At 40.0% G+C, this 20,254-nt stretch overlaps 1 protein-coding gene across 4 annotated transcripts in view; it reads right to left on the minus strand.

The window, feature by feature from the left end:
- Positions 1 to 20,254, minus strand: part of TPK1 (thiamin pyrophosphokinase 1) — a 315,027-nt gene that overhangs the window by 53,819 nt on the left and 240,954 nt on the right. For all 4 annotated transcript variants that reach the window (XM_032104083.1, XM_032104065.1, XM_032104093.1 and 1 more), the window contains one exon: positions 9,827 to 9,938. In XM_032104083.1, the coding sequence (XP_031959974.1) occupies positions 9,827 to 9,938 (112 nt within the window). The remainder of the gene's footprint in view (positions 1 to 9,826; positions 9,939 to 20,254) is intronic.

Here is a 20,254-nt window from a genome sequence, read left to right on the forward strand (position 1 = left end):
TGCCAGAATTAATGTTTGCCTGTGAAATTTTAATGCAGGTTCTTTAGTTTTCGTCCTTTAATTACACAGTCCCATTAAACAAGCAGGCCGGACTCCTTTTGGCAAATAGTATTCTCTTAACTGACACCCTTTGAGCTCTGATTCATCATAGTGCTTTATGCCTTATTTACTGTATAAACTGCATTGATTGCCTGCATGCTGAATTCCTCAAGGGTTTGTGTGTTGCTCGTTATGATAGAATTGATAATACCATTGCACATGTGAAACTGTTCAAGAGCAATGACACAGATATTAACACCTTATGTAGTATCTTAAAGATGATACTACAGCTTTCATTTTGGAGTATCCTGTGCTTTACAGAACCAAGGCAGAGCTCTCAGGAATGTTAGGGTGCTAAAAGCTCGAGTGCTAAGAGAAATGAATAGCTAACTTGCAAGTAGATAAAGTACCTTCACAGAGTAAACACTCCAGACAATCAACTGCCTGAACCACAAGAAAATCAGCAGTGCTTCACCTTATTCCTCCCAGGTATCTCTGTTTCTGCAGTGGGAAAGGCTTAGGTTGTACACATCTGCACCATCAACTATGGCTGCAGATTCCTTCCTAGAGAATATACCTGGGACACTGAGTGATGCTGGTGTCTCCAATCTGTAAGTACCATTACATCCAAACATTAATTAATTTTATTTCTCTGTTTCAGTCTTGAATTGATAACCATAAGAGTGCAAGTTGTTTTAAAATCAAATGTCTAATGCCATCTTTTGCTGTTGGATCAATACCTAGGCAGATCCTAAGGACAGGCCTGCATCACTTGAGCTCACCAGTTTACTGACAGTAGAAGTAGGTTATAATGCCTGGACAGCAGTGGAAAATGAGAGAGATCACTAACAGCAGAGAAACAACAAGACTGAGAATTTTTGGTCTCAATTCAAAAAGGAAAATGTCAACAGTCTACTTAAAGCACCTCTATTCTCATTTTCTCAACCTCTGTATTCACATCTTCCCCCATTTTGATGTTATCTGCCTTTTCTCCAAAACATGTTCCTAATCTCAAATGCAATCTCACATTGCCACTTTCTCTTTTTTCTTCCCTTTGATTCGCCTTGACTCCGCCCCGCCATATGAATTTACTGCCCAAAAGAAGTCACAGCTGCTTCCACGGCAAGACATAGAATCATCTATCAGAAATTTGTATTTCCCAACTCACCTGAGAACAACAGCTTTGCTTAGTGATGTGAAATTGGTATGCATGTCTAAAATTAACAGTTCCAGAGCACACTCACTACAGTCAGTTGTTAACAGCTTATTAATTACACATCAGGATGCCAGAAACAACTTACAGCCAAAACATAAGTTTTTACAACATACAGCAAAAGTCAGTGATGACATCTACCAGACTTTCACCCTCTATGGAACTTAATATAACAGCAGGAAAAAACCCACCTTTTCCAAAAACATCTAGAGCCAAAAGCTGGAGAGAGCAGTGCCCCCTCAGATACCACATGCAAAATGTTTATAAAGTGAAGAGTGAATGAAGAATTGAGACACTGTAGAGGAGATAGCCAGGACTGTTTGCCAATAAGGTACAGGAATAGATCACTGCAGAGAAAATAATTTCCTTCAGTGTCATATTTTCGGGAAGAAGAGATCAATCACATACACCAGTATGTACTAAAAACATAAACAGAACTAAGAGGTCCGCAAACAAAATGCAAGGGAGGAGTCAATGTTTAGTGGCAACACCTACCTACTTGAACGACCCCCCAGAAATCTAAATAGCACACATTCATTAACTGAGTCATCACAGACAAACATATCTCATTTTTTAATTCTGGAAGACTCTAGCCAGATGTGATTGATTTGTCCTTCTACTGGTCCTTGCCCTTTTGTGGTTCTGCAGAGACATTGGAAACTGGCAATAACTCACCACATACCTCAGAAAGCTTTCTTGTTTTTGGAAATCTCCAGGCAGTGTGACATTTACATTTATTATGGCTGGTTCTGGGAATTTAAGGATGAAAACAATTAAAGTATATTTTCAAGGGATATGACGAACGAGCATTTGTACTCTGGCCAATTTTTCAGACTTTCATTGAAGTACACCACTATGTTTCACCTTTAACTCTGCTGTTGTCTAAACAAGATGATTTTCCAGTATCCATGTGGGCAGGTTTACTGATGAGAAGGCCTTTAGGGTTAAATGTCATCAGTATAAACTATGAGGTCTCTTTCTTGGACAAATTCAGCCCCCACACTCACCGACGAAAATTCAGAGTCAGTGCTGAAATCCATAGAGTTAATTTTGACCCCCACCAATCTAAATGCTAGCTCTCTGTCTCTCTGCAGTTCTCCCTCTTGCTCAGAAAGGTGTTTTGACTTTACAGTGGACATCCTTCAATAGCAGCAAGTTGCTTTTGATTTTCATGTGACTTTTTGTACTCTCACCAATCTACGGCCACCAGAGTGATGAGGATTATCTGCACCAATGCTGGGCTGATGCAGAGCAGCTGTTTCTTCATACCTCTGGATTATATTTCCATTAGCAGAAGCAGGGACTAAAGTAACAGAGGGTATGCTAGGGAAAGAACAGCATTTTGCTCTCTTGACAACTCTCTTCCCTCCATATTAATAATGGAATTAAGTTTCCATAGCTGCAATGTGCCACAACAATGTAGCTGCATACACATAAGTGTTTTGGTCGGGGGAGGTGAAGTGAGCTAACTGGGGACATCGAGATTGGAGACAGCCTGGGCTGCAGTGGTCATGCACAGGTGGAGTTTGCAGTCCTGAGATATATGGATCAGGTAAGAAGTAAAGTTAGGCCACTGAAATTTATGAAAGCAAAATTCCAGCTCTTCAGAGAGATAGTCAGTGGGATCCCCTGTAAGACTGTCCTCAGGGGTAGGGGAGTGGAGGAGAGCAGGCAGATCTTTAAGGAAGTCTTCCATAGAGCACAAAAGCTGGCAATACCCAGGAGCAACAAATCAGGCAGGGAAGCCAAGAGAGAGGCATGGCTGAGTAGGGAACTGCTGGTCAAAGTAAAGGGGAAGAAGCAAATGCGCAGGCAGTGGATATAGGGACAGGAAACCTGGGAAGAGTACAGAGATGAAATACAGCTGAGGAAGGCCAAGGTGAAGCTGAGCCTAGCATGGGATGCAAAGAATAACAGGAAGGGCTTCCACAGGTACATAAACCAGAAAAGGAAGGTCAAAGAAGGTGCACCCACCCCTGATGAACACTGGTGGAAGACTGGTAACAATGGATGAGGAGAAGGCTGAGGTACTCAACATCTCTTTTGCCTCAGTCTACAGTGTTGACCTCTCTTCCCACACCTCTTGAGTGGATGGACAGAAGGATGGGACTGGGGGAGCAAAGTGCTCCCCACCGTAAGTAGAGATCCCATCTGAGGAACCTGAGTGTACGTAAGTCTATGGGACCTGATGAAATACATCCCAGGATCCTGAGAAAACTGGCTGATATAGTTGCCAAGCCACTCTCCATGATATTTGAAAAGTCCTGGCAGTCAGGTGAAGTCCCAGGTGACTGGAAAAAGGGAAACATTGTACCCCTCTTTAAAAATGTAGAAAGGAGGATTCTGGGAACCACTGACCTGTCAGTCTCACCTCTGTGCCTGGGAAGATCATGGAACAGATCCTCCTAGAAGCCATGCTGAAGCATGTGGAGGACAGGGAGGTGATCTGAGACAGCCAGCACAGCTTTACCAAGGCCAAGTCCTGCCTGACCAACCCAGTGGCCTTCTATGATGGGGTGATTCCATCAGTGGACAAAGCTCCCCAGGGAAGTGGTCATGGCTAGAGATGTCATTTATCTGGGCTTCTGTAAAAAGTCTTGGACATAGCTCCCCTCAACATCCTTCTCTCCAAACTGGAGAGAGATGGATCTGGTGGGTAGACTGTTAGGTGGATAAGGAATTGGTTGGACAGTCACATCCAGAAGGTGATGGTCAGTGACTCAGAGTCCTGGACATCAGTGACAAGTGGTGTCACTCAGGAGTCCATATTGGAACCTGTGCTATTTCATATCTTCATTAATGATGTAGATGGAGTGAGCGCATCTTCATCAAATTTACAGACGACACCAAGCTCAGTGGTGCAGTTGACACACCTGAACAATGGGATGCCATCCAGAGGGACATAATTGCAGCCTTCCAGAAGAACCCTACAAGGAAGATGGAGAGAGACTTTTCCAGGGTCATGCAGTTCAAGAATTACTTGGGCAACACTCTCAGGCACACAGTGTGATTCTTTGGGTTGTCCTGTGCAGGGACACGAGTTGGATTTGATGATCGTGATGGGTCCATTCCAACTCAGGACATTCTATTATGATTCTAAATGTCTTCAGTTTACTTCAGGATGGTATTACTCAGGTTTTGGAGAGTCATCTACTCTGTGTACAGCTGTGTTGGAGTCTCTCTGAGATTTTTTTATTCTACTCCTTCCTGGCAATTATTGCATACCAAAGGCCATAGGGATGAAGAATAAATTAGTTGGCAAGATTATTTTCTAAATTAACTTCACCGAAAAAGAAACATTTTCTGAAAAAGCCTACCATTACCCTCTAATACTGCTGCATGGAAGGATCATATATACATTCCCTATGTCCCATTAAAGATGGTCTTCCAGCTGAGCTAAACTTACCACTGGAAGTGGTTTGAGCTAGTTCAGAACTAAGGTACTCACATGAATCTTTCCATAAGTGGAGTCCCACAGTAGTAACGTTGCCCCAGTTGTGATCTGGAAAAGTGTAATTGTTCATCACCTTAAAGCAGGCTTTCCAAACTGAATGCCAGGGACCCTGCTACCTTGCTAAAGAGGAGCTGAATCCGAATCTCTCCTCCACTAATTCCAAACATTTACTGAAATATGTGTAAATGAACTGAATGTGTGACCTCAAATTCCCATTTCAAGCCTCTTCACAAAGTCTGACTGAGTTTTCAAGCTGCTGTTCAGCAAAAAATGCAAATGAAGGCTTAGAGGCCCAGCACAACTGAGCTCTCTGTTCATCAGTCCTTTAATGTACACCAAATGGTCTTTGTGGTTCAAAATCATTTCATGCAATGCTAAGCAATGCCCTCACTGTTGCTTTTGCTGACTTGAAGTAAGCCAGTGGAATGCCAGGCTGCCACCATCAGAACATCTGCTTCATTGGAAAAGTATTTCAGCAGGCCATGCCTTGTAACAAATGATGTGACCCTGGAAGGCCAACAGCAGCACTCCTGTGGGCAAACAGCTTGCCAAAGGTCAAAGCCACCCAATGCTTTGGGATCAGCAACACCATTTCTGTCCACTCCACCCCTACCCAGAGTCTTAGAGCTGCAATGGATAAATGAAAAAATACATCACTGATAATCAATCTTCTGCCAGTAAAGAAGGAGAGAAGGGAGGGAAGGAGAGGAAAGCAGAGGAGAGTGGGAATCCAGCTGTGAAGCTATTTACTCTGCCACTGAAAACAAAGCTATTCCCAGAAGCGCCACTTAGTTTGCCTCAGTCAGAGTGATCTGGGGTAGCAAAATGTGTGATGTAAACTATTTCAGTTATGAAACAGCTTAGAGAGTGCTTATACAAACAGCCTCACTAGCACAGTGATACCTGTCCATTTTAATTTACAACCTTCCCCAGAACAGTCCCTCACCCTCTTTTTTTTTAAAGGAGTTACTAATTCTTTTAATCTTTTAGACTGTGAATTCTCCTAAAACACAAACCACAACTGCTTTTGTAAACTTTTTGTTCCATTCACAATGCAACGTCAATAAAACCCCAGTGAAGTAAAACAGTGCAAGCATTCCAATTTTTCTAACAACACAAACAGCATCAAAAAGATTTGGGATCCTGTTCATCTACCTGTGACGTTAGTAGTCAGTGGACGCTCTGTTGCTACAGTTAGAGAAAGGTCCTGCTCCCATTGTTACAGCTATTGCCTTTTGAAGTGAAATGACAGTGGCACTCTTTCAAATGGTAGCATTTTACAGCAATTTAGCTTCCTGCCTAAAGAAGGCAAATTGGCATGAAAATTACCTTGAAAGCACAGTCACATACACAGAGTTTTCATAAATATACACACACACACATATTTATACACATACACACATATATGTTGGCATTTTCAGTACAGCCATGACATACAGCATATCAAAGGCCACAGGGATGAAGAACAAATTAATTAGCAAGATTATTTTCTAAAGTAATTTCACAGAAAAAGAACCATTTCCCAAAAAAGCCTACCATTACCTTCCAGCTGCTTCTTTGATGAGCAGTGCAGCTGATTTCTACCTTCATTCTTATCTACCTTCCATGAAAGCACCACTGAGGACCTAATGAAGAATGCTGGGTAATTCTGGCATTACTGGATTTTTTGTTATTTATTTATTAGACATGAGAGCTGTTATCAGCAAGCAGCCAGGTGAGTCAAATCAGATAAAGCATTATCTGATTCCTGTACTATAAATCAGATTTTAATAGAGAAAAGATCTGTATCCCTTTGGGAATGGAAAGAATATGTTTATAATGTGTTCTGAGTATGTGCTACACAATAGCAAGTATGGATAAAAATATTTTCTCTAATCAATTTTCCACTTTCTTCTCCAAGTTCTTTCACCCATAAGATGAGAACTAAAATAAATGAAAATTCTGTTTGTGACAAGTGCTAGCAAATAACTAAGATAAGCATGCATAAAAGCATGTATACATGCTGCATTCCAAACAGACATACAAAAAATACTGAATTCTTAATATTAAGAGACATCATTGTTTCTCTGCTAGCAGAATGACGTATAGATTTCGGGTTTATCTAATTCAACCACTGAAATGAGGCCTTTGGTAGCCTACTCTTAACCTCAATACAGCTTCTGTCCTAGGTATTTATCCTTGTCTTTTTCTATTCAGAACCTATGAAGTATCATGACAGCAGCTGTAGACTGGACACAGATAACGTTTGACTACCTCTTGAAGGTTTTACAAATTTTAATTGGCAGAGTAATCTCAGATGTGCTCAGACAGAAATTGGTGTTAAACATTAAAAACCTTGATGCAAAGCCAGCTCTTTTTTGTACTGCAGTGTTATTTGAATTTTGATTTCCTGGAAATTACTGTTTGCAAAAATGAGGGCTCCCCTACCATCTAATATATCACTGTTTGAAGTAAAATTCTGAAATTAGTTTACTGCCCAGTTACCTAAATATTCTGAGGGCTCAAAAATTACTTTTTAAAACCCAACTTGTTAGGTCACATCCAATTAATTCCATAACAAACTGAGCGAACAGGACTTTCATGTCATGTTTCTCTTAAAAATTCCATTTCTTTTATGATTTACACATAAAAATGAATTTATAGCCACAAAAAATTATTTACTGAGGTTTACAAAGGTGTGTGCTCAGATTGCTGTTAACGAATGAACAGGTAAAGCTCTGCCACTGCCAGCCATCAGCAGCAAGGCTGATGTCCATATCACACTTCAGTATCTATTCTCATTATTCTACTTCTCCCCAGTTGCTGAGAAGCCTTTGCTTCTCCATCCCAATTTACAGGAGGATTAATATTTTTTAAAGTAACTGCAAAACTACAGGCAGCACAAAAGTGCATTAACACAACAGAAGCTAGTACCAAACTTAAGCTATCAGAATGTAGGTCCTATTGATTAGGGAAAAAATCCAACCAAGTCACAACTAACCACATGCTGTGTTGGAGCTATTGGCTTCCCTTCTGGGGAATGTAACTGCACTTTAATTTTTCAATCAGTGTCTGAACAATAAATTTGTTCAAAGATTATTCTGGATTTGGATGAGTGAAAAGGTTAGCTCTGGTCACTTGGGCAAGAGAGCAGTTTCAGGTTGTGATAACCTTGATGTCTCAGATAGATTGAACCTCTTCAAGGAAGACCAGATCATTTTTTTGGTTTTGCAGATATATCTGTGATTAACATGAAGAAATAAATGAAAGAACTTCAACCTGAGAGAAACTGAGACTGAATACACAGCCTGTAATGGGATGCAATATGCACATCACTAAGGAAAACACTGTAAAGGTCTGGTCTCTTTCCTACTGGAAAATGAGAACAAGGGCAGGGAGAAGCAGAGATGATGGTGTTCAGATGAAACAAGCAGGAAACAGTCACATAATTACTTTTTTTGTCCCCCAGAAAAAGATAAAAAGAAGATGAAATGAAGCTTAATAAAAATTCCCCTAGGTCCATATCTAGTTATGATCACCATTTAAGAAACTGATATCTTAACCCAACCCTAGAGAGAAAAAAAGTATTTGTTCCCATTGCATCTCCCCCCTGCATCCTCCTCCAGCTGGCACAGCTGCCTAGCAATCCCTTTAGCTTTAGCAGATAAGGCAATCATAATTTAGCAGTAACAAAGTAATGTGATTTGTGAGAGCAGACAGACCATCTTTAAAACCAACTTCCTAATGAGCACCTTGTAAACCTGACAAAATCTATGGAATTAAACTGAAGAAAATTCTGTTGTATCTGAAAAACAGCTTTTTCAACTAATAATAAAAACCAGAAGAAAGGGCTGCAACCTCATTGCATCTACCATATTTTAACCCACACAGTAGCCTTTTGCAATACGACACAGGATTCAGAGATGCTTCCTTCATTTACATGAGGCTGATTTGAGCTTCTTGCACCTCATTCTGAAGGACAGAATGTTTTCTGAGAAATCAGTACCTCAGTGCAATGGGCCACAGAACTCGATGGACAACAGCAGATGAGCAGATGAAAATTCAGTATCTTATTTGTCAACTGTATTTATACGTACAAATGAAAATATCTGACTCTTTTTCAAATTAAGGGAATATCTATTACACAACACATTCAGCTCTTCCAATCCAGTTTAAAAGGACAGAAACATTGCTAGCCAGACAGCTCTTCCTATGGCAATTCCCCAAAATCCAAAACTAATGCCATATTTATACCTTTTATCATTAATGAGCTACTAATGCATACCACCACCTTTATTGCTCAAACTCTCAGTGGAACCAGCAGATGTTCTGCTGGCTGACACAGTGGGTCAATCTCAGATTAATTCCTCACCAGTGAAAGCACTGTACTGTGAACTGTGAGAACAGCATGCCCTTTCTGCATGGAATGGCTCTAAAGCCTGGACATGTCCATCGGAGTGAGACTAGAGCCTCTCAATTACTGCTTTGCTCCCACTTAAGTTTTTCTTCATTGAAAATATCCCGTTACTTTCCTGTGCAAATACATCCCAAATGACTCAGTGTGGGAGAGAAAGAGGCACGAGGATGAAGGTTGTTTCAAGTTTTTTTTGGTCATGAAACCTCCTTTCTCTACAGATAAATGTCCCTGGTTCTAGATCAAATGCACTCTTTTCCACTTTAAAGTAAGAAAAAGGATCTATTCATTCAGGGTTGAGAAACAGACAATATAAATGAAGCAGTTCAGGTGAAGTGAGGCAGTTTTAATAATCTGTATCACATTATTATTTGTCTGTTGTAACTTTATGGCTTATAAGCAGGAGTTTAGACACTCATGGCTTCTTCTCCCTGGAGGGCAATGTATCAAGATGGTAATGTATCATGACCTCAACAAATGTTCTGTTTGAAGAGCACAATGACTCCCAAATGGAAAATGTGTTTCTGCCTGTGATATCTCAGGTTTAAACATATTTCTCTTGCTTTCATGCGAAAACCCCTTCATTTCTAGGAAAAAAATGGCCTGGCCAGTATTCAATGCCATGCTTCACCTTCAAACTTGTAAGGCCCTTCATCACTGGTGAAGCTGCTCTAAATGTAGGGTCAGGACCATGTCAAACCCAGCATCCCAGAGCTGTCTCACTTACTGAGGTTCCACTTAAGTCCTGTCGTGGTCACATTCTCGCAGGGGTTCCCAATGGGGATGAGGCCACACCAGGAGCCCTCCAGTCCTGTGTCCACATGCAGCTTGTGCTTGCCCTGCAAGACAGAAGTGTTTCTGGAGTCAGTTATTGCCAGGCACCCAGATGGTATTTGATCTCAGACCTTGCAAATAAAAGAGAAGGCACTTGGAGACAGGTGCAGAATGTCCCCCAAGGGCTCAGGGATATTCGGTTGCAGCAGGAAGTCAGGCCATTGATGTTTACAGAAGGAGGAGAGATGTGTGCTTAGGTTCCAGACTTTAGGGCTTTCAAAAGTTTGTTTCTGGCCTTTTCTATGCAGAATCTAGCTTTGCTCATTCTTCCCTGGCATTATTTGAATAGGCCGTTCTGCCAAAGCTAGGCTCTTTATTCCTGTGAAATGAAAGCATCCTGATCCATTCACTCATTTTTCCCTCATCCAAACAGCTGTGTTTCACTTCCTAAACAGTGCTAGTTAAAGTGCCACTGAAGCGCCTCAATTATTTTGACATCATCTGTAAAATTTCATGTACTTCTCCAGGCATGTACTCTTCCCAGAAGGAGGAATCCATGCAGAAACTTAACTAGGTACTAGAGAAATTAACCTAAATATTTAGAGTAACATGCTTACACTAAGTAATGACAAAAACTGAAAGTAAAACATATTTTTACATCCAAGATAAATTTATCCAGTAACTAACAAGTTCATGGGATGCAACAGCTATTAATGATGACATATTTGTGATAAGTCTCTTAATCAGCACTTATAGATTCTGTGTGAACATCATATGAAGAGTTACAAGGAAGAGTAGATAGAGGAAATCTTTAACAGAATGAAAAAAAGTGCTGAGTGTTACAGTTCTGGCACAATCTGCGTTCTAAGAAACTAAGAAAGTGTTTATGGAAACTAGTGACAAGAAAGCAGCAAATGCAAAGTAGTGACAAATTCAGTGGAGAAATCATCCTCTGGTCTCTTCTACACAGATAATTTATTCCTTCAAATAAGCCTGGGCTTCATGTGAGAGAAGCTTAAGATTCTTCGAAATAGAGGATTTTTTTTCATTTTATTCTCTTGTGGATGCAGGCAAGCAAAACTCTTGCACATGTCTTTTACACACAAATTCTTCATCATTATAAATAAAATCAGATATGCCTATTTATAAATATACCAAAATCAAAGGACTCTGAAACCCTATGACTACTCAGTGAATACTTTGTTAAGCAAGAAACCAAGATTTTATAACAAAAGAAATAAAGGACAGTTGAACCATAAAACCCAAGTAAATGTCCCAAGCAGCAAAAACACTGTCTCACAAATTTTCTTCGAAGAATGCATTTAAGCTTTTTTCTCCTACCCTGTCCTGTCATATGCTCATTTCACACTCTCTTGCAAATACAAAGTCACTAGTTAGAAAGTCAAAACTGTAGGCAAAATATCTTATTGCTGAGATGTTGATGTCTGAGGCATTCAACAGCCTCTCCAGTTAATGCCAAATGCATTATGAAGAAACAACTTCAATACATGTCATGCTCTCAGTTAACAAATGAACCTTGGAAAAGCTGTCAATTAGGGAATATCAGATTGCATAGCTTAAGCCTATTTGATTGTTTGCAGAGCAACAAGAAAACCAATACAATATTATCTGTCTTCTCAGGGTGTCCAGCTTCACGTGGTGATGAGCCATGTATATCTGTAGTGGTTGTGAATGCTTGTCTGCCAAATTCAGAGGTGTAACAAATTCAGGCTTGATAAGCTTTTAGCTATGCAATATGCCGTGCCACTTCTCTCTCGCAGCATGGAGGGAGGAGGAAAGGAAGAGGAGAGCTAAAAGTGCAGCTCTCTCATGATGCAATTACAGATATTGTCAATAATGAAGCTGATGATGAAGGAGAGGTGAAGGGGTGGGACTGTCTGATCCCAATGAATGTACATATTGCTGCTCAGAGCTACTGCAGAGAGGAGCAAACTCACCATATTAATCAATTAGTAAAGGAATGTGAAAATCAGATGAGAAAGTAGCTGGCCCCACAGAGAACCTCAAGTTCCACATTCTCAACGTCTGTGTCTAACTACTATCAGGTTTGCATTTTCTATTTTATGACATTCTGGCCCAGCTTGCAGATAGGGAATCAATTCAGTAGAAATTTATGCAGGAAGCTGTCTTCCTGTGCTCATGAAATAAATCTTTAAAACAAAAGATGCCAATACCAGAGGCTCACCAATATCTAGGATTTTATCGGGAGTCTTTCAATGTCTAGTACCTCCTTAAAATCCCAGTTCACACGTTCCAATGATTATGTGAGAACAAGTGACTTTCTTCCCTAAAAGGACATTTCCTAGCACTCAGCTGTTATAAGAAATTTCAAATTGGGAGCCCAAAGAGCTAAACCCAAGGCAGCAGGTGAACAGGAATACTGAAATGCAAATTATTTTTTTAAAAAAAACCCTCTCAACTGTCAGGCCAAACTTGTGTTTTAGGGATTGGTTCAATAAAATAACAGAAGTCAGCTTTTAAGGCTTTTCTTTAAATAAATTAATAAGGGATCTTAATATTACTGGGGATAGTGGGAGCAGAAAAGGGAAATGAATGTTGGGAAAGAACCAAACAAATTACAACTAACCCACTCATTTTTGCCAAAAAAGGTTAACCAGCCAATGCATCTGTACAGTAAAGCTCTAAATTCAAAGCACTGTGAACCCGCCACGAGGGAAATTCAGTTCTCAAGCTTATCTCCAATTTTTTGAGTACAGATCTCTCAAAGAAGCAAGATGGAACTGGTATTTGCAGGAAGAAGGGAGGATCAGAGCTTGTAATTTGCAAAATACAAGTAACAATTTCTTCTCTTTAAGTCTGTGTGATTAAAGGAACAAATATGTACTGTCGCTTAAAATATCAAACTGTTTTCAGTTTCCGCAGAACTCAAATTTCCAAAACTAGGTTTAAAAAGAAAACTGAACTTTGACTAAATAAATCCCTCCTTATATTTTTTTGCCTCTGTAGGAGGTAACTGAAATATTTTCACATTTAACTTAAGAATCAAATATTACCATGTTTGAATGTTCCTGGTGATGAAAGAATGGCAAATAATACAACTGCATTGATTTTTATCTTATTAAGTCAGTTTTGAAAAACATTGATCAATCTTCAGCATTGATTTTTTTTTCCTTCATTTTGTCTTTGATGCTGGGAAGTAAGATCAATTTTTGAGTTCAGCAATAAGAAGAAAATGTCAGAAGATATTTTTAAGAATGCTTTATCCACATAGGTTAAACTTTTCCTTTTGATTCTAATATCCTGTGTTATAAGAAAGTATTTAAGAAGTAGTGGTTAAATACACCCCCACTCCAACACTCTTTTTGCTGAGGAAAGATCTAAAGACACAGTTGTGATTTGCCACATCTAACTGAAATGAATAGAAGTCTGACTGCCAGGAACTCATATACCTAACCCCACTCAAGGTTGTGAGACGCTAAAATCCTTAGCCAAAAATCTGCAAGCTGAAAGCACATGAACAGCATCAAGACAAAAGTGATAGCTTCTCTGCGTGCATGGATACCCCAGTACAGAGAAAATTACATCTCCAAGTGCTTTTCAGACCATTTTGAATAGATGTGTTGCAGGAAATGTACACTCTAAAATAGATATCAAGCACCAAAATTTTATGAAAGAGAGACAGAATGGGGACTAATCTTCAGTAATGCATTCTGAAGGGATCTGAAGGAGGGAAACCTGGTACTTGTCAGGCTGAAACTGAACACTGTGGAGAAGCATAAAGTCAGTTAACAAGATGCAGGGAAAGAATAAAGAATTAAAATTAAGCTTTGAAAAACAAATTAAGAAAGATATAGTAAACAGATCTTGGAAACTGCTGAAGAACTAAGATGTGAAAGGTAATGGGGAAGGAAAAGGAATGAGTTACCAGATTAGAGGAAGAAACCAACTTACTCTGATTTTTAGGCTACCCTGATAATTTGTCCAATATAAAGAAATCAACTGAATAATTTAATTACTAGAAATCACTGATTTTCTAAAAGGTATACTCTCACCCGTGCTTGCTGTGAGATCTGGGACTACAGAGAAACAAGATTTCTTGAGATCTGACCAACTGCTCTATGATACCTCCTCCACTAGCTAGATCTTGTTTTCCATGATCTTCTGATAAAACACCTTTTTTATATCAGCTTTATTTCTTTGATTACTCCGTAGATGGCAGCACACACTTGAAAGCAACAACAGCAGCAAAAAACTAAATACAGATGTCATAGTGTTACCCAGGGAAAAGGCAAAAACCACAATCTGTTTTAGTACATAAACACCTGGGTGCAGAAAATGGTATAGATACAGATAAAAGACTTGGGGAATGGGTGGAAATCAACACAATCACCAAGGACTGCAGCAGAGGGGAGGAAGAGAAAAGGAACAAGGATGAAACAAAGCTGAGAACATTTATGTTTAAAATCAAATATCATAACTGTCAATGAAGTAAAAACAATGTTCCAGAAATATTTCCACTAATCATTAGTTGTGTAAGAGCTTGACTTAATGATAATAAAAGCTGTGAGGCTGAGATTTTGAGCAAGATAAACACAGCCAATTTTTCTAAAAGATGTACTCAAGAAGAGCCATTTTGTTATAACCTTCAAATATCATCAATTGTCTTTTCACACAAATACACACAGTGCCAAGTTGCTATTATGTGAATGCTATTCAGAGAACATTTCCTGAGCCAACCAGGCTTCTTGTTGCTGTTGAAAATAAAAGTATCCACATTTCCAGCAAAAACTCGGAAATCTATAAGCTCTCATATGTCATATCAATGACTGCTTAAACAAATAGAGAAAAACAGCAAATTCATTATACTTCAAAATAATATTGAAAACTGTTGGACCCAATCCTGCCGATCCCCACTATCAAAGTTTGTATTGTTCCTGTTTGAAATGGATAGACTTTAGTGTATCAGTTATTTGCAAGACAGAGCCCTGCCAAGGCTACCCTTCAAGAGGAGCCCTTAATAAAAAAATGACTTTATAGTGAATAAAATTCCAGGCAGGAAAGACAGAATATATTTTAATCATTATTAGACCCAATTAATGAACACATCTGTTTCAAACCAATTTAGGATAAGGGTACAGAAGCAAATCTCTGTGGAGATGTGCCAGTAAACTGGAAAGAGTTACTATACCCTGAGGTTATACATTTAAATGGTCGCTACTGTATATTTAATGTACAAATTATCCACAGAGAGCAAATGATTCCAGAATTTCACACATTCACACATGAACATCTACTACAGTCCTAGCAAAAACTATCCTTAGAGTACACTACTCGTGTAATAGCAAGGACATGTTTTACTGAGCACACGGTGTGAATCCCTTGTTCGCCCATCACTTGTTGCAGCATGTGCCTGTGAAACAATGCTCTATCTTCTGCAGTCCAGTCTATATGGGTGGCAAAACCCCACCAACCACAGGTGAAAAAAAAAGTGAAAGTATATTTTCCTCAGGATATTGCAAGCAGTTAAAACTGACAGCAGCCTTTGTGCTAACATGCACACATAAAAAAGGATGACAACATTTTATCAAGCTAAAAAGATATCTGGGAATTTAGAAGTTACTTTTAAAGGGAGTTTCATCTGTTTAATTTCTTTTCACAGACATATCTTAAAGATTGACAAATGTCATAAATACTAATTGTTCTACTCTGAACATCACCAAAATGAGAAACTCATTCTGTTGAGACTTCTCACTTGCAAATGAGATTCCACAGAGATTTCTCCAGTTTTCCACAAAGCAGGGCAAAATACACCACAAATACAGAGTGAAACTACAATAATCAAGAACTCACTGGTCTTTTTCTAAATTCAAGCGAGGCTTAGACTGGCCCAGTGTGACATTTTATCCTTGAGCTTGTGCATTTGATGCCCTACCCTCAGCAGGCTCATCATTATAGGTTTAATTAGCATTTTTAGTGTTGCCTTAAAAAAATCAGAACCATTTTCTTTATATCCATTTATGAGACTACAGAGTATAATAGATTGCAGATAAGAGTGAAAAGTAGACAAGCTGCTGAAGATTTCATATTGCCTGTATAACTATTATGCAATGTTGCAGTTAAATTGTCAGCTTAGAGGGGCCTTTACTAAGGGCACTAATACTTTGCAATTCCTAAGTGATAAAAAATACAGCATAATCTTTCTCATTATGAATCAGTTCATAATAAATTTAGTGTCACTGACCTTTCTTTTTCATGCATTTCTACAGGGGAAGAGTCTATAGGATCCCTTCTATCTAGACTATATTCTCTTATTTTCCTGGGTGTTAGAGAAGAGTGGGATGTAATTTAAAATACAGGGTAACGTTCACCTAACTTGTGGGAAGAAACAATTTCTTGTTCTTAGCACTGAATCACTGAGTGTTGCTGGAAGGCACCTTTATGCTATGTAAGAATACACAACATTCAAATCTGTTTATCTGTTCCCAGGAGTCTTCCCAGACAAACTGTCAAATCTCCGTAGCTCTCTTACTTCAAACTCTCACTTGGAAATCTTCTGTACTGCATAAGTAGGAAGATGATCAACAGGCTGCTGGTCAACGCCTTCTTTTAGTTTCCTGTACTTCTCAATCTTGTACTTCTTGATCCCTATGATGCCATTGCTTTTTTATGTGTTATACAATGGCAGCAAATCACAAGCCCACAAATCCTCTCATATACCACCATTCTTTTAGTAGAACTGGCTTCATATTTGGAGGTTTCATGTTAGGATTAGGGGCTTCATAAAAGCCTGGCCTCTATTAATTTCTTCAGTGCAAACAAACTGATGAACAGAATTCCTTTCATTGAGTGGAGGAATCTCACAAATGCTCTTTTCTCCCTTTCATTTCTGACTGTAACTTTCATATACCTCTAGGCAAGAAAGACAGAAGCTGGATGTAGCAACAAATGAACTGTGGAGACAATTTTGCACTCCCTCTTGACCTCTGCTACAGGAAGAAATAATTTGCTGCTATTATATTCATTGACCTACAATAAGAAACCATATCTACTTTCAGTAGACTATAGTTTCTGCTTTATAACAGCAGGCTTTGAAGACATGTTATGCCCCAGATCTGGTGCTAGCAATGACTGACTGCTCCTGTCTACAATGACTGATTGACTGACTTCTTTTTACACCTGTGAAATTCAAGGACATGTTGCTCAGGTCAGGAAGAACAAATATAATAAAAAAACCTGCAGGCTGGCCCTTCAAATATATAATTTTTTCCTCATCTTTTTCCCCCCCACATGTTTCTCTTTTTCTTGCATAGCTCAGTAGTCAGTTGGAGATTACAGTTCTCACAAAAATCCATTATTTTGTTGGAGGACGTGGTGGGGGAACAGAATATTGTACTGCCCAGAACTCCCCTTTCCTCCTTTATGAAACACACTTGGACAGGGGTGGGAAGTTTATTTGCAACAGCCACTTTGTAATGAAAGCTTCAGTCCCCTTGCACTTCAGTACAGATCTATCCATGTCATCACTGTCATCAGTGACAGATTTGGCACTCAGAATACAGACAAATATTCATAAGCACACTAAAATCATTCAGAGTAGGACAACCTGAGTCCTAAATATTTGACAGTGATTCCTTACCATAAACAAATACAGTCAGCCTGGCATCTTTTCTCACAGGAATTTGCATGCTGAATGCATGTTTCCAGCATCATATATGTCATCACAGTTACAGTTCTGAGAGAGCATCCCAAAAGAAAGATTTATTTAAACTACCAAAAAGTACAAGAAATTGTATTGTATAGCAGACAATGAAAGAACAAAATACTCATGTGGCATTTACCTTCTTCCTTCCTTAGACTTAGGTGGAGGACCTCTTATATCCCCAAATGAGTATTCAAAATCATCAACACGCTGATAAGCATACTCAGCCTTTGCATAAAATGGTTAAGTAATAAACTTTTGGTGCAATGAGAGAAAAAGGTCAACAGAGTTGCCAACCTGGATTTTAAGAGAACAAACTTTAGCTACTCAAGGAGAATGTCCCCTGGGAATCTGCTTTGAAGGGCTCAGAGGATCAAAAGTGCTGGTCATTTGTGGACACTGACACAGTAAAGGGACCAATAGTATCAGCTGAATATTTGTAAGTCTATGGGGCCTGATGAGATTAATTCTGGAGTACTGAAGGAGCCAGCAGATATTATGGAAGGACCCTTCTAAATCATCTACCAAAGATCTTGGAAGCCTGGTTACATCCCCACTGTCTGGACACTAGCCAACAGTTCTGATTTACAAGTAGGGCTTGAAGGAAGCTCCAAGAAACTACAGATCTATTTGACTAACCTCAATAGAATTATGGAGAAGATCCTACTGCGTGCTATTGTTTGAAAGACAATCCAATCATCAAAAGCCCAGCCAACATGAGTTCACAAAGGGAAAGTCCTGTCTAATTTGACGCCCTTCTATGATAAGGTTATCTGCCTGGTGGATGAAGGGAAGGTAGTGGGTGTAGTTCTGCTGGATTTTAGCATGGGTTTTGATACTGTTCCCCCCAGCATCCTTCTGGACAAGCTGTCTAACTGACATGAGCAGGTAGGTGGTGCACTGGGTGAAGAACTGGCTGAAGGGCCAGGCTTAAAGGGTTGCCATATGTGGGGCTACATCTGGCTGGTGACCAGTGATCAGTGGTGTTCCTCAGGGCTTAATTTTAGGGCCAGTTCTGTTCAATATTTGTACTGATGACCTGGCTACAGGAGCTGAAGGCACAGTTAGTAAGTCTGCAGATGAAACCAAACTGGGAGGTGCTGTTGGCTGTCTTAGGGGACAAGAGGCTTTGCAAGGGTATCTGGATAGATTGGAGCATTGGGCAATCACCAGTGGCATGAAACTGAACAAATGCAAATGCTGGATTCAGCACTTGGGATGGAGATATGAGACTAAACTGGGAGAGGAGTGGCTGGAGAGCAGCACTGCAGAAAGGGATCTGGGGGAGCTGGCTGACAGGAGGCTTGACAGGAGGCAGCAGTGTGTGCCCTGGCAGCCAGCAGGGCAAACCTCATCCTGGAGTGCATCAAACACAGCATCACCAGCTGGTCAAAAGAGGTGATTGGATAATCACCTCTGTATTTAGTGCTGGTGCAGCCTCACCTTGAGTAGCATGTGCAGTTTAATTTGAAGGATGTGAAGATACTTGAATGTATTCCAAGGAGGGCACCAAGCTGGCAAAGGGGCCAGCAGACATGTCCTTGAGGACTCTGGTTTTGTCTGCTTTGGAGCGAAGGAGGCCAAGGGGCGACCTCACTGCTCCCCAACAGCTTCCTGGGGAGGGGAAGTGGAGATCGAGGTGCTGAGCTCTTCTGCCTGGTAACCGGTGCTAGGACCTGTGGGAACAGCTAAAAGCTGCATCCATCAGGGAAGGTGTTGGGGTCCCTCCCCTGCTGTGTAGCCCTGGGAGAGGGGCCCTGAGGGCACAGACACGGGGCTTCCCTGTCCCTGCTCAGCCTCGTTCCCATTGGTTGGTTTGTGTTCCCTGCGCGGGCAGAAGGACCCTTGGTCCGTGACTGGAACAGTTCCTGGGCAGAGCTCCGGCCATGCGGCTGGAGAAATAAACATCTCTGAAACATCTATCAAGAATCTGTCCATATATATTTCTTTTCCACGGGTCTCCTTGTTTGATATGCGTGTTACAATATCCCCACTGTAGCAGGAAGGTTCAGACTTAATGTTAGCAAACATTTTCCTTACCCAAAGGGTGGTGAAATCCTGGAACAGACTTCCTGGAGAAGTGGTCAATGCCCTGTGCCTGTCACTGTTGAAGAGGCATTTGGACAATGCCCTTAAAGCCATGCTTTAACTTTTGGTCAGCCCTGAAGTGGCCAGGTAGTTGGGCTAGGTGCTTGTTGTGGGTCCCTTACAGCTGACTTATTCTATTGTATTCTATGAAACTCTTTCAATTTACTGTCTGGTAATAAAATAGAACTTGAACCCATGAAAAAGGGGACCACAGCAGAACAAGTATATACCAAATACAGAGTAGTATAATGCAAGATGAAAAACATTGACAAAAAACCATAAAATATGGGTCAACAGAATGACAGATTGCTGTTAAAACTACACATGGTTCACCCTCACAAAAGCAGAAAGACTGGAACAAGTAATACTGCCTAGTCAGATCCTTTGACTCATACATATGGCATTTTCTGTATATAAAAATTTTAAGTCTCTTTCACATATTGAAAGTCAGGATGCATCTTCTGAAAAAGGAACTGAACACTCCCATAAAACAGAAATTTGCTAGGCCAAACCTGTTTTAGACATTATTGATGAGACAGAAGAATAAAATATTTACCTCACAAAAGTATCAAGAAGAAACAAAAACAATCAAGAAGGAAAACATATAGCCAA

Source organism: Corvus moneduloides, chromosome 1 (genome assembly GCF_009650955.1).
Source record: "Corvus moneduloides isolate bCorMon1 chromosome 1, bCorMon1.pri, whole genome shotgun sequence".
In the NCBI taxonomy this organism is placed as follows: domain Eukaryota; kingdom Metazoa; phylum Chordata; class Aves; order Passeriformes; family Corvidae; genus Corvus; species Corvus moneduloides.